This window comes from Camellia sinensis, chromosome 1 (genome assembly GCF_055761805.1).
Source record: "Camellia sinensis isolate YWXY chromosome 1, ASM5576180v1, whole genome shotgun sequence".
NCBI lineage: Eukaryota > Viridiplantae > Streptophyta > Magnoliopsida > Ericales > Theaceae > Camellia > Camellia sinensis.
The window spans coordinates 101,762,358-101,775,667 of NC_138961.1; the positions used below are offsets into that span (position 1 = coordinate 101,762,358).

A 13,310-nucleotide genomic window follows, 5' to 3' on the forward strand; every position below is an offset into this window, starting at 1 on the left:
CCAATTATTTGCACTAGTCACCAATGTGATCGGCTATTTTCAGTCGGATATGCCTTATCAAAATTTTCCCCTTTATATAAGTTCCTCCTACATAATGTAGACAGTATAGAATATAAGCCAAAAAAAAAAAAAAAAAAAGAAGAAGGTAGGGGACTATATATATAGAAAAATGTTGGCACTCTACTACATATAAGTGTAAGCTTACTTTTATAAATGTAGGTACTCTACTATATATAAGTGTATGCCTACTCCTCTGCATCTTGGATCATACCGTACCCAATCCTAAATGCCAGGAATGATTTAATGTATCAAAATCTATTAGCAGAGCACCCATAATACACATGTAATCTAAAAATTATGATCAACATTGAGATACTGTGAAGCAAAATAGCACAGAAATCATCTAGCTCAAGAGCAAAAGGTATATACTCTATACCTGTCATTGACGCTTGAGCAGGGCTTCATCATCTCTAGCTTGGCAGCAATATGAGCGACACAACCATCCACAATGTTGTTGAGGTACATGAGTGGTGTGTTACCTATCAACTATCAAGTCAAAAACAACAAGATGAATATGATAAGCAATATCCCTTAATCATAAGCTTAAGGAGAAGGTAGGGGACTATTATAAGTATATGCCGACTTTTATTTAATACTAGAAAAATGTTGTCCAAGTAAAGAATTGAATATAATCGACTAATTTCTAATTCAAAGCATCCAATCATGGTCTAAAAAATTCCAGCACAAAACAAAGCAAAATCAAGCAATACCCGCATTACTAATCTTCATAATTGACCAAAATCCAAAAAAAATTCACTACTTGGGGTTTCAATTTCAAAATCATTAAAACACCAAAAATGGTTATTCAAACACAAGTTCAGATTCACAGTAACAACTTCAATAACAAGCAACCAAATCCACAAAACAGAACAATTAATAAATAGATTGATTAAAATATAATCGACTTACTCTTAAGTTCATCGAGCCACCGCTTGATGCTATCGAAAGTAGTCCGACCATTGATATCGTAGACGACAAGAGCATCAACAGCGCCTTTGTAGTAGGCAGAGGTGACGGCGCGGAAGCACTCTTGGCTGGTGGTGTCCCAGACCTGGACTTTGATCTCTTTGCTATCATGCTCCATCACCTGGGTCAGAAACTCTACTCCCACTGTGGCTTTTGAGTGCAAACCAAACTCATCTCTCACAAATCGCGAGAGCAAGTTCGATTTTCCCACCATTGAGTCCCCAATCACCACTATCTTGAACAAATACTCTTCTCCTTCTGATCTCTCCATTTTTGTTTGGTTTGTTTGGGTTAGAGAGAGAGAGAGAGACAGACAGACAATCTGTTTTGTCTAAACAGAGAACCATCTATTTTGTCTAAAAATTTCACACCTTTGGCGACCAAATTGGTTTTTTTGTTGGCAAATGTTAATTAATTTCATAAATCTCTCCGAAATTTGAAATATTTCCCTCTAAATATTTTAGTTCTTTGGCAACCAAAATAATTTAAGTTGCTAAAAATAAATTTTTGGAGACCAAATTTTTAGTCGCCAAAGATAAAAAGTAATTTTTTATTTTTCATTCGGCGACTAAATAATTTTAGTAGCCAAAACTAACTATTTAGCGACAAAAAATAATTTTAGTCGCTAAAAATTTATTTTTGGCTACCAAATTTTTGGTCGCCAAAGATAAAAAATAATTTATTATTTTACATTCGGCGACTAAATGGTTTTAGTAGCAAAAACTCAATATACGGCGACTAAAATAATTTTTTTGTCGCCAATTCTGGTATTTTTAGCGACTAATTTTTTTTTGTTGCCAATAATCAATATAACCCAACCAAAAAAAATTAATATCTAAATATTATACTTTTGCCGACAAAAAAAATTTTAGTCGCCAATTCCATAACTTTTGGCGACTAAATTTTTTTTAGTCGCCAATTTTGATCGCCCAAGATACATTTTGTTGTAGTGTACATTTTCCCCCCAAAGCCATACAAATGCCTCCTTTTGGAGGGAGGCACAAGAGGATGAAAGTTATGCGTATGCAAAACAAGTGCCTTGGTTAAAAGTTTCTTGAAAAATATAAAAATATTATGAAATTTATAAAATATATATATATATATTTTAAATTTAGTGATAAGTGTCTCCAGGTTTACATATCTTTGTCGTTTTCTTGTATACTAAGGATACTTATTAGTAAGACTTTTTATTTTTATTTTTATAATTATAATTAATTGTATAAAAATGTATGAATTTACAATGAGAAGAATACGATGATAGTCGAAAACATTTGAGGGTGTATTTAGATATGAATTTGAAAAGAAATAGAAAAGAAAAAAGGTACGGGAAATGAAATAAAAACTTAGTTTATAATTTCATTCACAATTTTCTCACATTTTTTACGCTTTCCAATTTTTTATCTAAATTCATGTTCTAAACATAGTCTTAGGCTCCATTTATCTTGACCTAAAATGTTTTTGTCAAAAATATTTTACTCATTTTCCGTTGTTTAGTTGAACAAAAAGTAAGTAAAATATTTTTTTAAAAAAATATATTTTTGCATCATTTTTCTAAAAATGAAACCTTTAGAAATTTCGCAAGTCAGTTTTTGCAAAGTTTACTCTCACTCGCTAATTTTTCAACACATTAGCCTTAAAACAAGTATCGTAACTCACTAAAAAGTTCATAAATGACACTTTATTGAATCAAAATTTGTCTTTTTAGCAACAAAATATCTTTGTTGTGTCAACCAAATGCCGAAAAACAAAAACAAAAACAAAAAACATATATATATATATATATATATATTTGTGTAAAATCAAATTACAAGATTTTTTATTTTTATTTTATGTAAAATATTTTATATCGAAACAAACGGAGCATTCAAAACTATTGTTGGGCCAAGTTTAAGGCATGTTGTTTCTCTTAAACCACTGGTCCAGCCCTATTGGATGACATATAGTGACTTTTGTCAGATTAAACACAAGTTGCATTATAGATTTATTTCGAAAAAAAAAAAGAGAAAATTTTATCTTAAAAACAAAGTTTGTTTAGTCAAAATTATTGAAAACAATCAGCGACAATAGCCAAATATTAATGCTGTGTTTTGAATATAATTTGAGTAAGAATTTAAAAAGAGAAGTTGAGTGCTTAATGGTTAATTAGTATCTTTTAACTAGTCAAAAGTTACTATATGCTTGTATTGTAAGGATAAGGGATCAATCATCCCGTTTTAAATGGCCTCCTGGGCTGATTAAAGTCTCAGTTGGCATGTTTAGATTTTTGCACATCACCTTTTGAAAAATCAAAATTTTACAAAATAAATTGAAAGTCGTTCACTGTGGAAATCACTTAAACTTACAAAAAGGTTAAGCCTTCCAATTGAAAAATGATTTGTATACACAATTTTTGTATAAAAAATTTCACAAGAATAATATTTCAATGGTAGTTTTGAAACAATGAATCATCTTTATAGGTCAATTAGTTTGAAATAAATGAATATAAATTTGACATATTATTCTATATATATTTATTCTATTATTTTTTAGAGAAAAGAAAATTCCTTGAGCATGATCCAATTCATAATTTTTAATTTTGTTAATTTAAAATTATTAAACTGAATATAGATTGTGGAGACAAAAAATACCGTACTTGATAATGAAGAAACTCTGCAAGAGCTAAACAACTGCAGGTATATAACAGAAGGAAAACGATGAAACAAGCTAAATATGAACAAGATGCCACGCTCTTGAGTCAATGGTGAAGATGAACAAAATGACACCAAGTGTCATGAACAGATTTAGGGCAAGAGAGGGAGAGAAAGACAAAGGGATTTGAAAAATAAAAAATAAAAAAATTGAGATATTATTTTTTCTCTTTTTCAAATTTTCAGTCATTTCAAAACCAGTTTTGTGTTAGCTTCAAACTCTTCTTTATTGATGTATCTTATCATATTTTGTATATTTTCATCAATAAAGATTTATTTGCCGATTAAAAAAAATAATAATAAAAAAAAGAAAAAACCAGTTTTGTGTTTATACAAAACTACTTATACACTACAACTTTTGAAAGAAGTAGGCATGCATTTGCCCACTGAATTTTGATGTCATTAATGTAAAACACTAGAGCAGTATTATTGACATTAATGGTGATTTGCCAAATAATAAATGAATTTTACGAAGGAGTGATTTGAAAAGTTGGGTAAAAGTTAATTTTTTGACTTTCTTTTTTATTTTTTTTTTATCTTTTTGTGTGTGTAAACAATGTGAGAGATGATGTGACCCTAAATGAGTTAAAAGTTAAAAATTGACTTTTAATTAGCTTGCCAAATTGTCCCATAGAATACTTTCTTTAGAAAATCACATCTTTTAATTTAATGGTTATTTCTATGTTTTGCCTTTCCACATTAGGAGGTTTATTTATTTATTTCTTTTCTTAAATCACAATTTTCTGGCTTGTAATTGTTAATAATAACGTAACAAGCGTCCATAGTTACTTAAAATTGAAAAAAATATCACTTAATGTAAAATTCTTGTTCTAAAATTTTGCTTGGAGATATATTTGTTAAGCTTATGTTTTGATTTTGTTGATATCTAAAATATTATTCGATACATTATGTTTTTTTAATATACATATTTTACAATTATTTGACACAAAATATGAATATAGATTTTGTCATTTTGATACAAGTTGCACCGATTTAAAATAATTGAATTTTCTAGGCATCTTTTATGGTTTGATTACTTATAATACTAATAAAATATAATATTTATACTATATCTTAAGGAAAAGGAAATTTCTAATGAGAAGAGCCTTATGAAACTCAAACTCTCATATTATTTTTCTAAAATTCTTATTTCTTAAAACTCTTATTGAATTATTAAAAATATCTTATTACACCTCAATTTACACATTTCAAAAAGAAAGTTAATTATTCCATTCAGAAATTTAAAAAAGAAAGTTAACGAATGAGTTTTAAATTTTTTTTTAAAAAAATCTTCTTACATTTCAAAAAGAAAGTTAATTAATACATTTAAAATTAAAATTTTAAAATTTGAAAATGATCAGTTTTAAAATTTAGATTTTTGTACCACTAAAATATAAGATTCAATTCACATCTTCCATAAGTTTTTAAACACTTAAAAAATATTTTATTGATTAGCTTTTATTCCTTTATAACACTACAACAAGTTGGGTCTTGAATGACAAAATATTTTTGTCTCCAAAGAGCTAATTTCGTCACTATAGATATTTGTGAGGAAATATTTTTGTCACCAGTTTCGTCATTGAATGTTTGTCACTAGAAACCACCGTGACGAAAAATAATTTCGTCACCAATGAAATTACTTCAGTGACGAAATTTTTTGTCAACAATAAAACAACATTTTGTCTCCAAAAATTCTCATTTTCGTCACCGTATAGTTATTTAGTACCATATTTATAACTTTACTTGACGAATAAATTTGTCACACGTGTTGATCATTAATGAGCAAATAATTTCATCACGGTAAGATGTAAAGGTGACGAAATTTTTCGTCTTCAAAAGTCATACATGGGTGACGAAATATATTTCGTCGCAAATATATATATATATATATATACGTGACGAAATTTTTAGTCACTAAACAACAAAATAAATGAAAACTTTCATATATAAGCTGCAGTAAATTTTGTCACAAAAAAAAGTTTATTAGCGACGAATAATCACTTTGTCATAATAACAAGTACAAATGACAAAACAAATTCGTCACTAAACTTGTTCCATATTTTATATTTAATTTAAATTATTATTTCACAAATATCCCTGCTCATATCCCAATAGCCTTTTAGTTGTACTAACAAATCCACTAGCTATTATACATCACTCCACAAAAAAATTCACTAAACAATTTATATTATAAATCAAAATATATCCATCAAACAAGTTTAATAATAATCCATCAGGTATAACAAAAAAAACCATCAAAGCAAATCCCAAAATGAACTAACATGGAGTCCACAAAAAAAATCAACACTCAATCTTGATTTGCAACTACAACTAAACATCAGTTTAGGAAAAAAAATTCAACAGTTGATCTTCATTTGCAAGTATGCTTCCGAGCATCATCAAAACCAATTTGCAAAGAAAATAAATAAGGAAAACATTAATATATTATCAATTACATCTAAACTCATATATAAATAATTTTATTTTATAAACCAATTTAGTAGAAATGCATATAACAATTCAAAACTTCAAAGAGTTGAGGTGATCCTTGATGATAAAGCAACACAGATAACATAAGATGCCAAAAGATCGCAAGAATACCATATATCACTATCACTAATGGCAGAATATATATAATAGCTCCAAAATATAACGTAGCATTGAGGTACATTTGATTCACGACAATGGGCCGATGACTTCTTCAATGAGGTAAATTTGATCAATGGAATTCAACACAAGAACCTTGTAAGACGACACAAGAACCTTGTAAGACTTTTGGGTTGTACCATTGAAGCCCCTCAATGCCTTCTTATTTATGCCAATTTGCATCCATGTATAAAATAAAACAAACCCCACAATCCTAGTCATTACAAAAAAAGTTGACAATGATGGATGCATTTCAACTAAAACTTATATGAAATATGAAAAACAAACCTCATGTTTACAGTGTATGCATTTTCAACAAAACGTTGGGATTAGAGAACCCCAAAGAAAGGATTACTTATTGCATTATTCAACTCGGTCCCATCTAAGTTCAGCACTGCTTTATCGACTTTGTCTCTAGGTAGAAACAAGAACTCACCTCCTTCAATTTTCTCAAACCCACATAGCTTGTCGCGCCCCGAAAATAATCCCATGTAACTATTACATCACCCACTTCAAGATGAGGCATTAATCAAATTCATTCACAGAGTTCCAAAGGTTTACCAAAGTATTCTCACAAGCCAGTATACATTTATTTACAAACTAGTACGTGAATCTAGAGCATGTAAAAGAAATCATTGAATCACAACAAATAAGGCCCTCAAGGGCTTACATGTTCCAAGGCAACAGCCCGGTTACACATAATGGTTTCTCGGACCCAAACACATTTGCCCTTGGCTTACAACAAATATCACAACAAATTAAGAGTCAAACTAGTCTTCTTCAAAACATCTCCACGCCCTTAGCTTGGCGGGGTCGCCACATCTTATACCTGCACCAATTCCCATACGGGTGAGCATAAAGCCCAGTAGAGATTCCTCACAAAGTATATACAGTTATGCCAATTCCATCAACGTTAAAAATGCATATGTAATGCCATTCAAGTGCCAATAATGAAGGAAAATCTTATTTTGATGCACTAGTTCAAAGTCATCATGTTCTCAATAATATTCAATGCACAATTTAAATTCACCATGTTCTCGATAATATTTAGCAATCTCAATAATTTCAAACTTCCAATATTTAAATCAACAAGGGTGGTAAATACGACACTGGTAATCTCTAGGCTGGTGTCTGCAAGTAGTCTTTACGAGCATTACCAAACTGCCATTTTTACCGGTATTAACCGGAAGGCTCAACACCTATCCGCGCGATTTTCTAGTCTTTCACCAAGGACTCTCAGGCCAGCTTAACAAAGTTCATCTACACCCCCTATCCGGACTTACCACGTATTTACCCCATTCACATTACCATAGTTCTCATTACAAAATCATTTTCTGTCATGAATGTAAATTCCTTCGATTTAGAACCACAATGCCCAATAATAAATGAAATAATATGCACTGCAATAATTCCCATAATTCATAACATTTCTTCATGTTCAAAATCTCTACAATAATGCCACATTCACAATTTCCCATTTCTTTCCTTCATTGTCCTTCACAAGTCAACCATAAACCATCCATTCATACCACAATTCCCTCATTTCACAAATCATAGCAACATAGTCTCATCAAGGGCTACTTATGAAATTTTCAAAGCAATTCCTCCATCTCAATATATATATATATATATATATAAAAGTTTACCATTCTTGCAAACACATTATGGAATTTATACTCAATCAACTTCTATTCAAAGATAGAAAAGAATTTTATGAACATCTTCCAGATTCTCCAAAAATCCCTAAATTTCTAGGGTTTTCACCAAAAACCAAACATTTCCTATCCCAATAAAGAAATCCCAATAAATCATCCTCTTGAGTTCAATAACTAAAAAAGCCCACTAGTATTTAGTAAAATGGTTTGGGATTAAACCCACTTTGAAAACTCCCCATTTTAGGTCACAAAATCAAAATCAACACTAATCTTTCAAGGAAACTTTTAAATCAACAACAACAATACATAACCTATATATATAACTCAAGAAATCCCTACCTCCAAGTAGAAGCTCAAAAGGAAAGATGAGAGAAACCCCAAGATGCTCCAAACTTGTATTTTCTTGGATCAAAAGAAAGCCCACACCAAACTCTAGCTTTTTTTGCAAGGGATGAAGGGTAGAAAAGCCCTAAAGCATGGAGTATTTTTAGAGAGAAGGAGTCAGAGAGAGAGAGTCGGATCTAGGGTTTTGGAGGAAGAAGATAATGAAAAAGTGTGCAAAAACACGCTACTGCGACCTGATATACTCAAGGCTCACCCGAGCGAAGTAGTGGTCACTCAAGCGACTAGACACAACAGAACCTCGCTCGAGCGCAAGAAGCGTTGCTTGAGCGAACAATGCGAAGCTTCAGGTCTGCAATCTAGAAGAACGCTCGAGCGCAAAGTGCTCGCTTGAGCGAAGAAACTCAAAACATAGTCCTCGCTCACTCGAGCGAAGGAAATCTCGCTCGAGCGAAGAAACACAACCTTCAGGTCAAAAAGAGACGCAGATGCACACTCGAGCGCAAGAGTGCTCGCTCGAGCCAAGAGACACACTACTCAAATCTCGCTTGTGCAAAGGAACCCTGGCTCGAGCGAAGGAACTAAAACCCAAAGCTCACTCGAGCGACAAAAGCCTCGCTCGAGCGAAGAAACCAAAATCTGGGTAGCAACTATTTATTTCAAATCACATCCAACCTGTTTCAAACCTGCCCAACACATCCCAAAACTCCAATACAAAGAATTTAAAAGACGGAAACAAGATAAAGACAACAACAACCATGACGGAATCCCAAGTCCGGAATACAATAAGCAATGGAGGAAAAATCGGTATCTCTATACAGTTTAAGAAACTCAATTCTACCTTGCAGTGCACCAACTCTAGCATGAAATGTGGCATTAGTGAGTCTAATTTTACGGAATTTGTCCTCATTGGGATTTTTCACAACATTCTTCACATAAGTTAAAAGCGCATTAAATGTCGTCTTCACTTTGGCCTTGTCATCCTTATGGTTCTGCTTGAGAGATCGTAGACACTCTCTCATTTGTTCTGCCTTTGTGGGAGGCTTGACTGGCAATGAGCTCTTCTTTTCCTTCACAACAGGTGTAGAAGGCTTTGTAGCATCAGGATCTTCTGGTGGCAATCCAATCTTCCGTCTTCTTTCTGCCTTGTCTTTTTCCAATTTTTGTCGATTTTTTTTCCCTTGCTAAAGGGTACTCTCAAAAGTATGGAGTGGATTATACATAAGTTTTTGCACCAGTGGCAAGGATGGATATAATAAGGATGATTATTGCTCTAGCTGGACAGAATAATTGGACGATTTTTGCAGCTGGATGTCTAGTCGGCTTTTCTCCATAGCGAGTTGAGTGAAGATGTTTATGTGGAGCAACCAAGAGGATATGAAAAAAAAGGGCAGTGAACATCTAGTTTACAAGTTACACAAAGCCCTGTATGGATTAAAACAAGCTCCACAAGCTTGGTTTAGTCGAATCGAAGCACATTTCATTGGTGAAGGGTTTCGGAGGTGCGATAGTGAGCAGACATTATTCACAAAGAGAAGCAGAGAAGGAAAAATTATCATTGTAAGTGTTTATGTTGATGATTTAATTTTTACTGGTAATGATGAAGTTATGATGTCTGGATTTGAAAGCTCTATGTTAAGCGAGTTTGATATGTCTGACTTGGGGAAGATGAGGTTTTTTCTTGGGATCGAGGTGCTATAAAAGGCTGGTGGTATTTTTGTACACCAAAGGAAATACACATTGGAGGTTTTGAGAATGTTTGGTATGATGGAAAGTAATTCGGCGGGCAGTCCAATAGTTCCAGGTTTCAAAATAAGTAGAGACGGAAATGGAGACTTAGTTGATAACACATATTACAAGCAGCCGGTGGGTAGTTTAATGTATCTCACTGCCACGAGACTTGACATGATGTTTGTTACTTGTCTCATAAGTAGATATATGGCAAAACCAATGGAAATTCATCCACAGGCAGCTAAGAGAGAACTTTGATACTTAAAAGGGACTCTGAACTATGGAATTCATTATAAGAAAGGAGGAGATGGTGAGTTGTTGGCGTTTACGGATAGCGACTATGCCGGAGATATTGAAGACAGAAAGAGTACATCTGGTTACGTGTTTTTAATGAGTTCAAGTGTTGTTTCATGGTGTTCAAAAAAGCAATACAATCCAAAAGAATAATTAAAGCAAATAAAAAACAGCAGCAATCATAAAGTGATATACAAACCTGACCAACCCACTGCCTGAGACTCAATAAATGTTCCTTCATTTCTTCTACTATGAAAAACTCAATCAGAGACACACCCATTATTAATCACTTCACTAACTTAGAGCAACTCTAACACTGCTTAGCAAAAATACACAAAAAAGTAAACACATAGTTTTGTCTCTACTTTGGTTAGTGTGTATTTTACCTAGGGTCATGCTAAATAAGAATTTTGATAATGAATCTATTTTCATTAAATACATCTTCAAACTTGTTAAATCTTAGTTAATAAGTAGTCAAACTGCTGTACTTTAACTAGTATATACTAACCAACATGAGAAAAATAAAATGATAAAACAAGCGAGACTTACCAAAAAGGCGATGTACGAGTTCATGGGATACCTCCTCCTTTAAATTATTCTTTGAAACCTTGCTTCTTAAGAAACTCCATGATGCTTCATGTGATCTCAAAATGCTCGTCAATCGACCCATTCATCTTCTCTATCTCTTTATTTTGTGCTTGAATTTCCTCTTTTTGTGCTTGAATTTCATGTTTTTGTGTTGTAATTTCCTCTTTATGTGACTGAATTTCCTCCTTTTGCTCTTGTACTTCCATCTCCAGACACCTCACATAGTCGCTGTCAATCGAAGCACTGGTAGTCCTGATAGAGAAGGAACACCTTAACCCAAGTGCTTTAACATATCCCGACCTTGGCTTCAGCACCTTCACAGATAGCTCCTCCCAAGTAATTGGAACCACACTAGGTTGGGAGCAATGTTCAGCTTGGATCTTTATCATATTATCACGTCATTTTAAAAAAAAAAAAAAGAAAAATGAATAAAGATACAATTAAATTGCAATCATCCTAAAACAAAAGGTAAATATACATACATAATTTTTTTTTGGGTGAATAAGACATAAATAAAAAACAGAGATTACACAGCTACAAGGGGCATACCCCAGGACCTAACGAAAAACTATACAAGAACAAAAGAAATAGGCGAAAACACTCAATCAGCAAATAAACCAAAATAAACAGGACCAGAACAAACAAGACTTAAACTGGAGAATGGAAATCAAAACATGGGAAAATTATAACCCCCCCAAAATATGTTCATGAGCCGCATAAATTCGAATAAGGACCATGAACACATCCAAACAGCGACCCAAATCTGAACAAAATCAGCCCACAAAACGGCTACAACTAGCAGCAAACACAAAATTAGAGACCATATACATCCCACATGGCTAGGCCAAAAGGAGTGACAACCTAGCATATACATACATAATTCTTTTCACACTCTGGACAAATCCACTGCTTTGTGACATCATTAAAGTGTGTAGATTTGTAAACACATGGCAACTCTGGCAGTTGGCCACCATTTCCAATTGTTTGATTTTTTTTGTTCAACTAGTAAGTTAAATAACAATGATGGTAGTAGAATCATCTTAAGTTAAATAACAATGATGGTAGTAGAATCATCTTTAAAAAAAAAAAACAGAAAAAAAATTAAAGAAGACGCATCGCCTCGTGTACCCTAACTGGGAGAGATTTTGACCCACACCTATGCTTCGCCTTCAATTGATTTCTATTATCAATGTTAGCATTTGATTGCTTCTACAAGGAGCAAGTTCCAATAGAAATATATATATATATATATATATTAGGAAGACAAGGTAATTGTCAACAATAAATAAACATAAGAAATTTTACCAGCCAATTGGTATCATTCCACTTCTTGTCAATCAAGCTTTTCCATTTCTCGAGGTCACGTTCGGGCGGTGGGTGGCTTCTAGCATACTTCTCTCCCTTAGCACTTTTAAGGTTCAGGTATTTTATTCGTAGTCTGTAGGTATGGGTGCTCAAGCTCCGTCCACACTTTGTTGTCACCGCTTTGCTAACATTTGTGGATTCACCTTCCATGTCAAATTGATCCTAGCAACAACCACAAATCTTGTAAGTCATAATTAATTATACTACATTAATTCAATCAATTATGTAAAACTTTTACCGTTAGACGCTGAAACATAGGTGCCATAACTTCTTCGTTGGCATGTTTCTACCTGCGAATGCTAAAGTCTGGCAAGTGTGTTCAGACCTCAACACCAATTTTGGAGACTAATTGAGAGGCATGATGCCCCACTAGCGCATGATACTCCTGTGGTATGGGAACTTTAAGCTTTCCATCTTTCTAAGCCATTGCTTGAACCTTCAACCCACATGTCAAGCCAAAAGGATGTCTACTAGGCACTATTTTAAAGACATAACATTGATTGGTTAACAATTAATTAAGGCGAAATCATAAAAGTAATATAAGTAACTTTTTTTTTAGTAAGCCATAAAATCAAATGATAACATATAGAGATATATGAGGGGCATTCCCTAGGCCTTACAACACCAAACAAAAAAAATTAGAGCTATAAAAGAGAAACAAAACCAAACAGATAAACTAAACTAAATAAACTATAAAGAGAATCATCCTAAAATAAACCACACAAAAGAATGTTCATTTGCCACATGAGGAAAAAAGGGCTATGAACATTCAATAGACTAGCCAAAAACAATACAAAATACACTTGCACAACCCTCAAGAGAGAAAAAGCAAGCAAAACTAGAAATAAACCCAAGAAAAGCCCTACATAAACAGCACTAGCAGTAGCCACACAGGTACAGCTGTAGCTTTCTTCCCTACTCTCAAGTTGATGCTTTCATTTCTCAAGTTGTTTTCTCTTTTTCACAGTTATATTTG

At 32.9% G+C, this 13,310-nt stretch overlaps 1 protein-coding gene and 1 pseudogene across 1 annotated transcript; both read right to left on the reverse strand.

Moving 5' to 3' along the window:
* Positions 1-245: 245 nt before the first annotated feature.
* On the reverse strand, positions 246-1,297 carry LOC114306621 (ras-related protein RABA5d pseudogene; annotated as a pseudogene).
* Positions 1,298-6,688: 5,391 nt separating this feature from the next.
* LOC114306622 (uncharacterized) lies at positions 6,689-10,661 on the reverse strand. Its single transcript, XM_028251887.1, has 3 exons — positions 10,581-10,661; positions 9,182-9,540; positions 6,689-6,827 (listed from the first exon to the last, which is right to left on the reverse strand). The coding sequence occupies exons 1-3, from the start codon at positions 10,659-10,661 to the stop codon at positions 6,689-6,691; spliced, it is 579 nt and encodes a 192-aa protein (XP_028107688.1).
* Positions 10,662-13,310: the final 2,649 nt, after the last annotated feature.

What these genes read in the sequence shown, in the direction of transcription:
- LOC114306622 (XM_028251887.1), bottom strand. Translation starts at nt 10,661, where the DNA reads ATGGGTGTGTCTCTGATTGAGTTTTTCATAGTAGAAGAAATGAAGGAA. An exon ending in TCAGGCAGTGGGTTGGTCAG is followed by an intron (nt 9,541 to 10,580) that starts GTTTGTATATCA and finishes AGTACCCTTTAG; the next exon opens with CAAGGGAAAAAAAATCGACA. An exon ending in CAAGGTAGAATTGAGTTTCT is followed by an intron (nt 6,828 to 9,181) that starts TAAACTGTATAG and finishes TTCGGGGCGCGA; the next exon opens with CAAGCTATGTGGGTTTGAGA.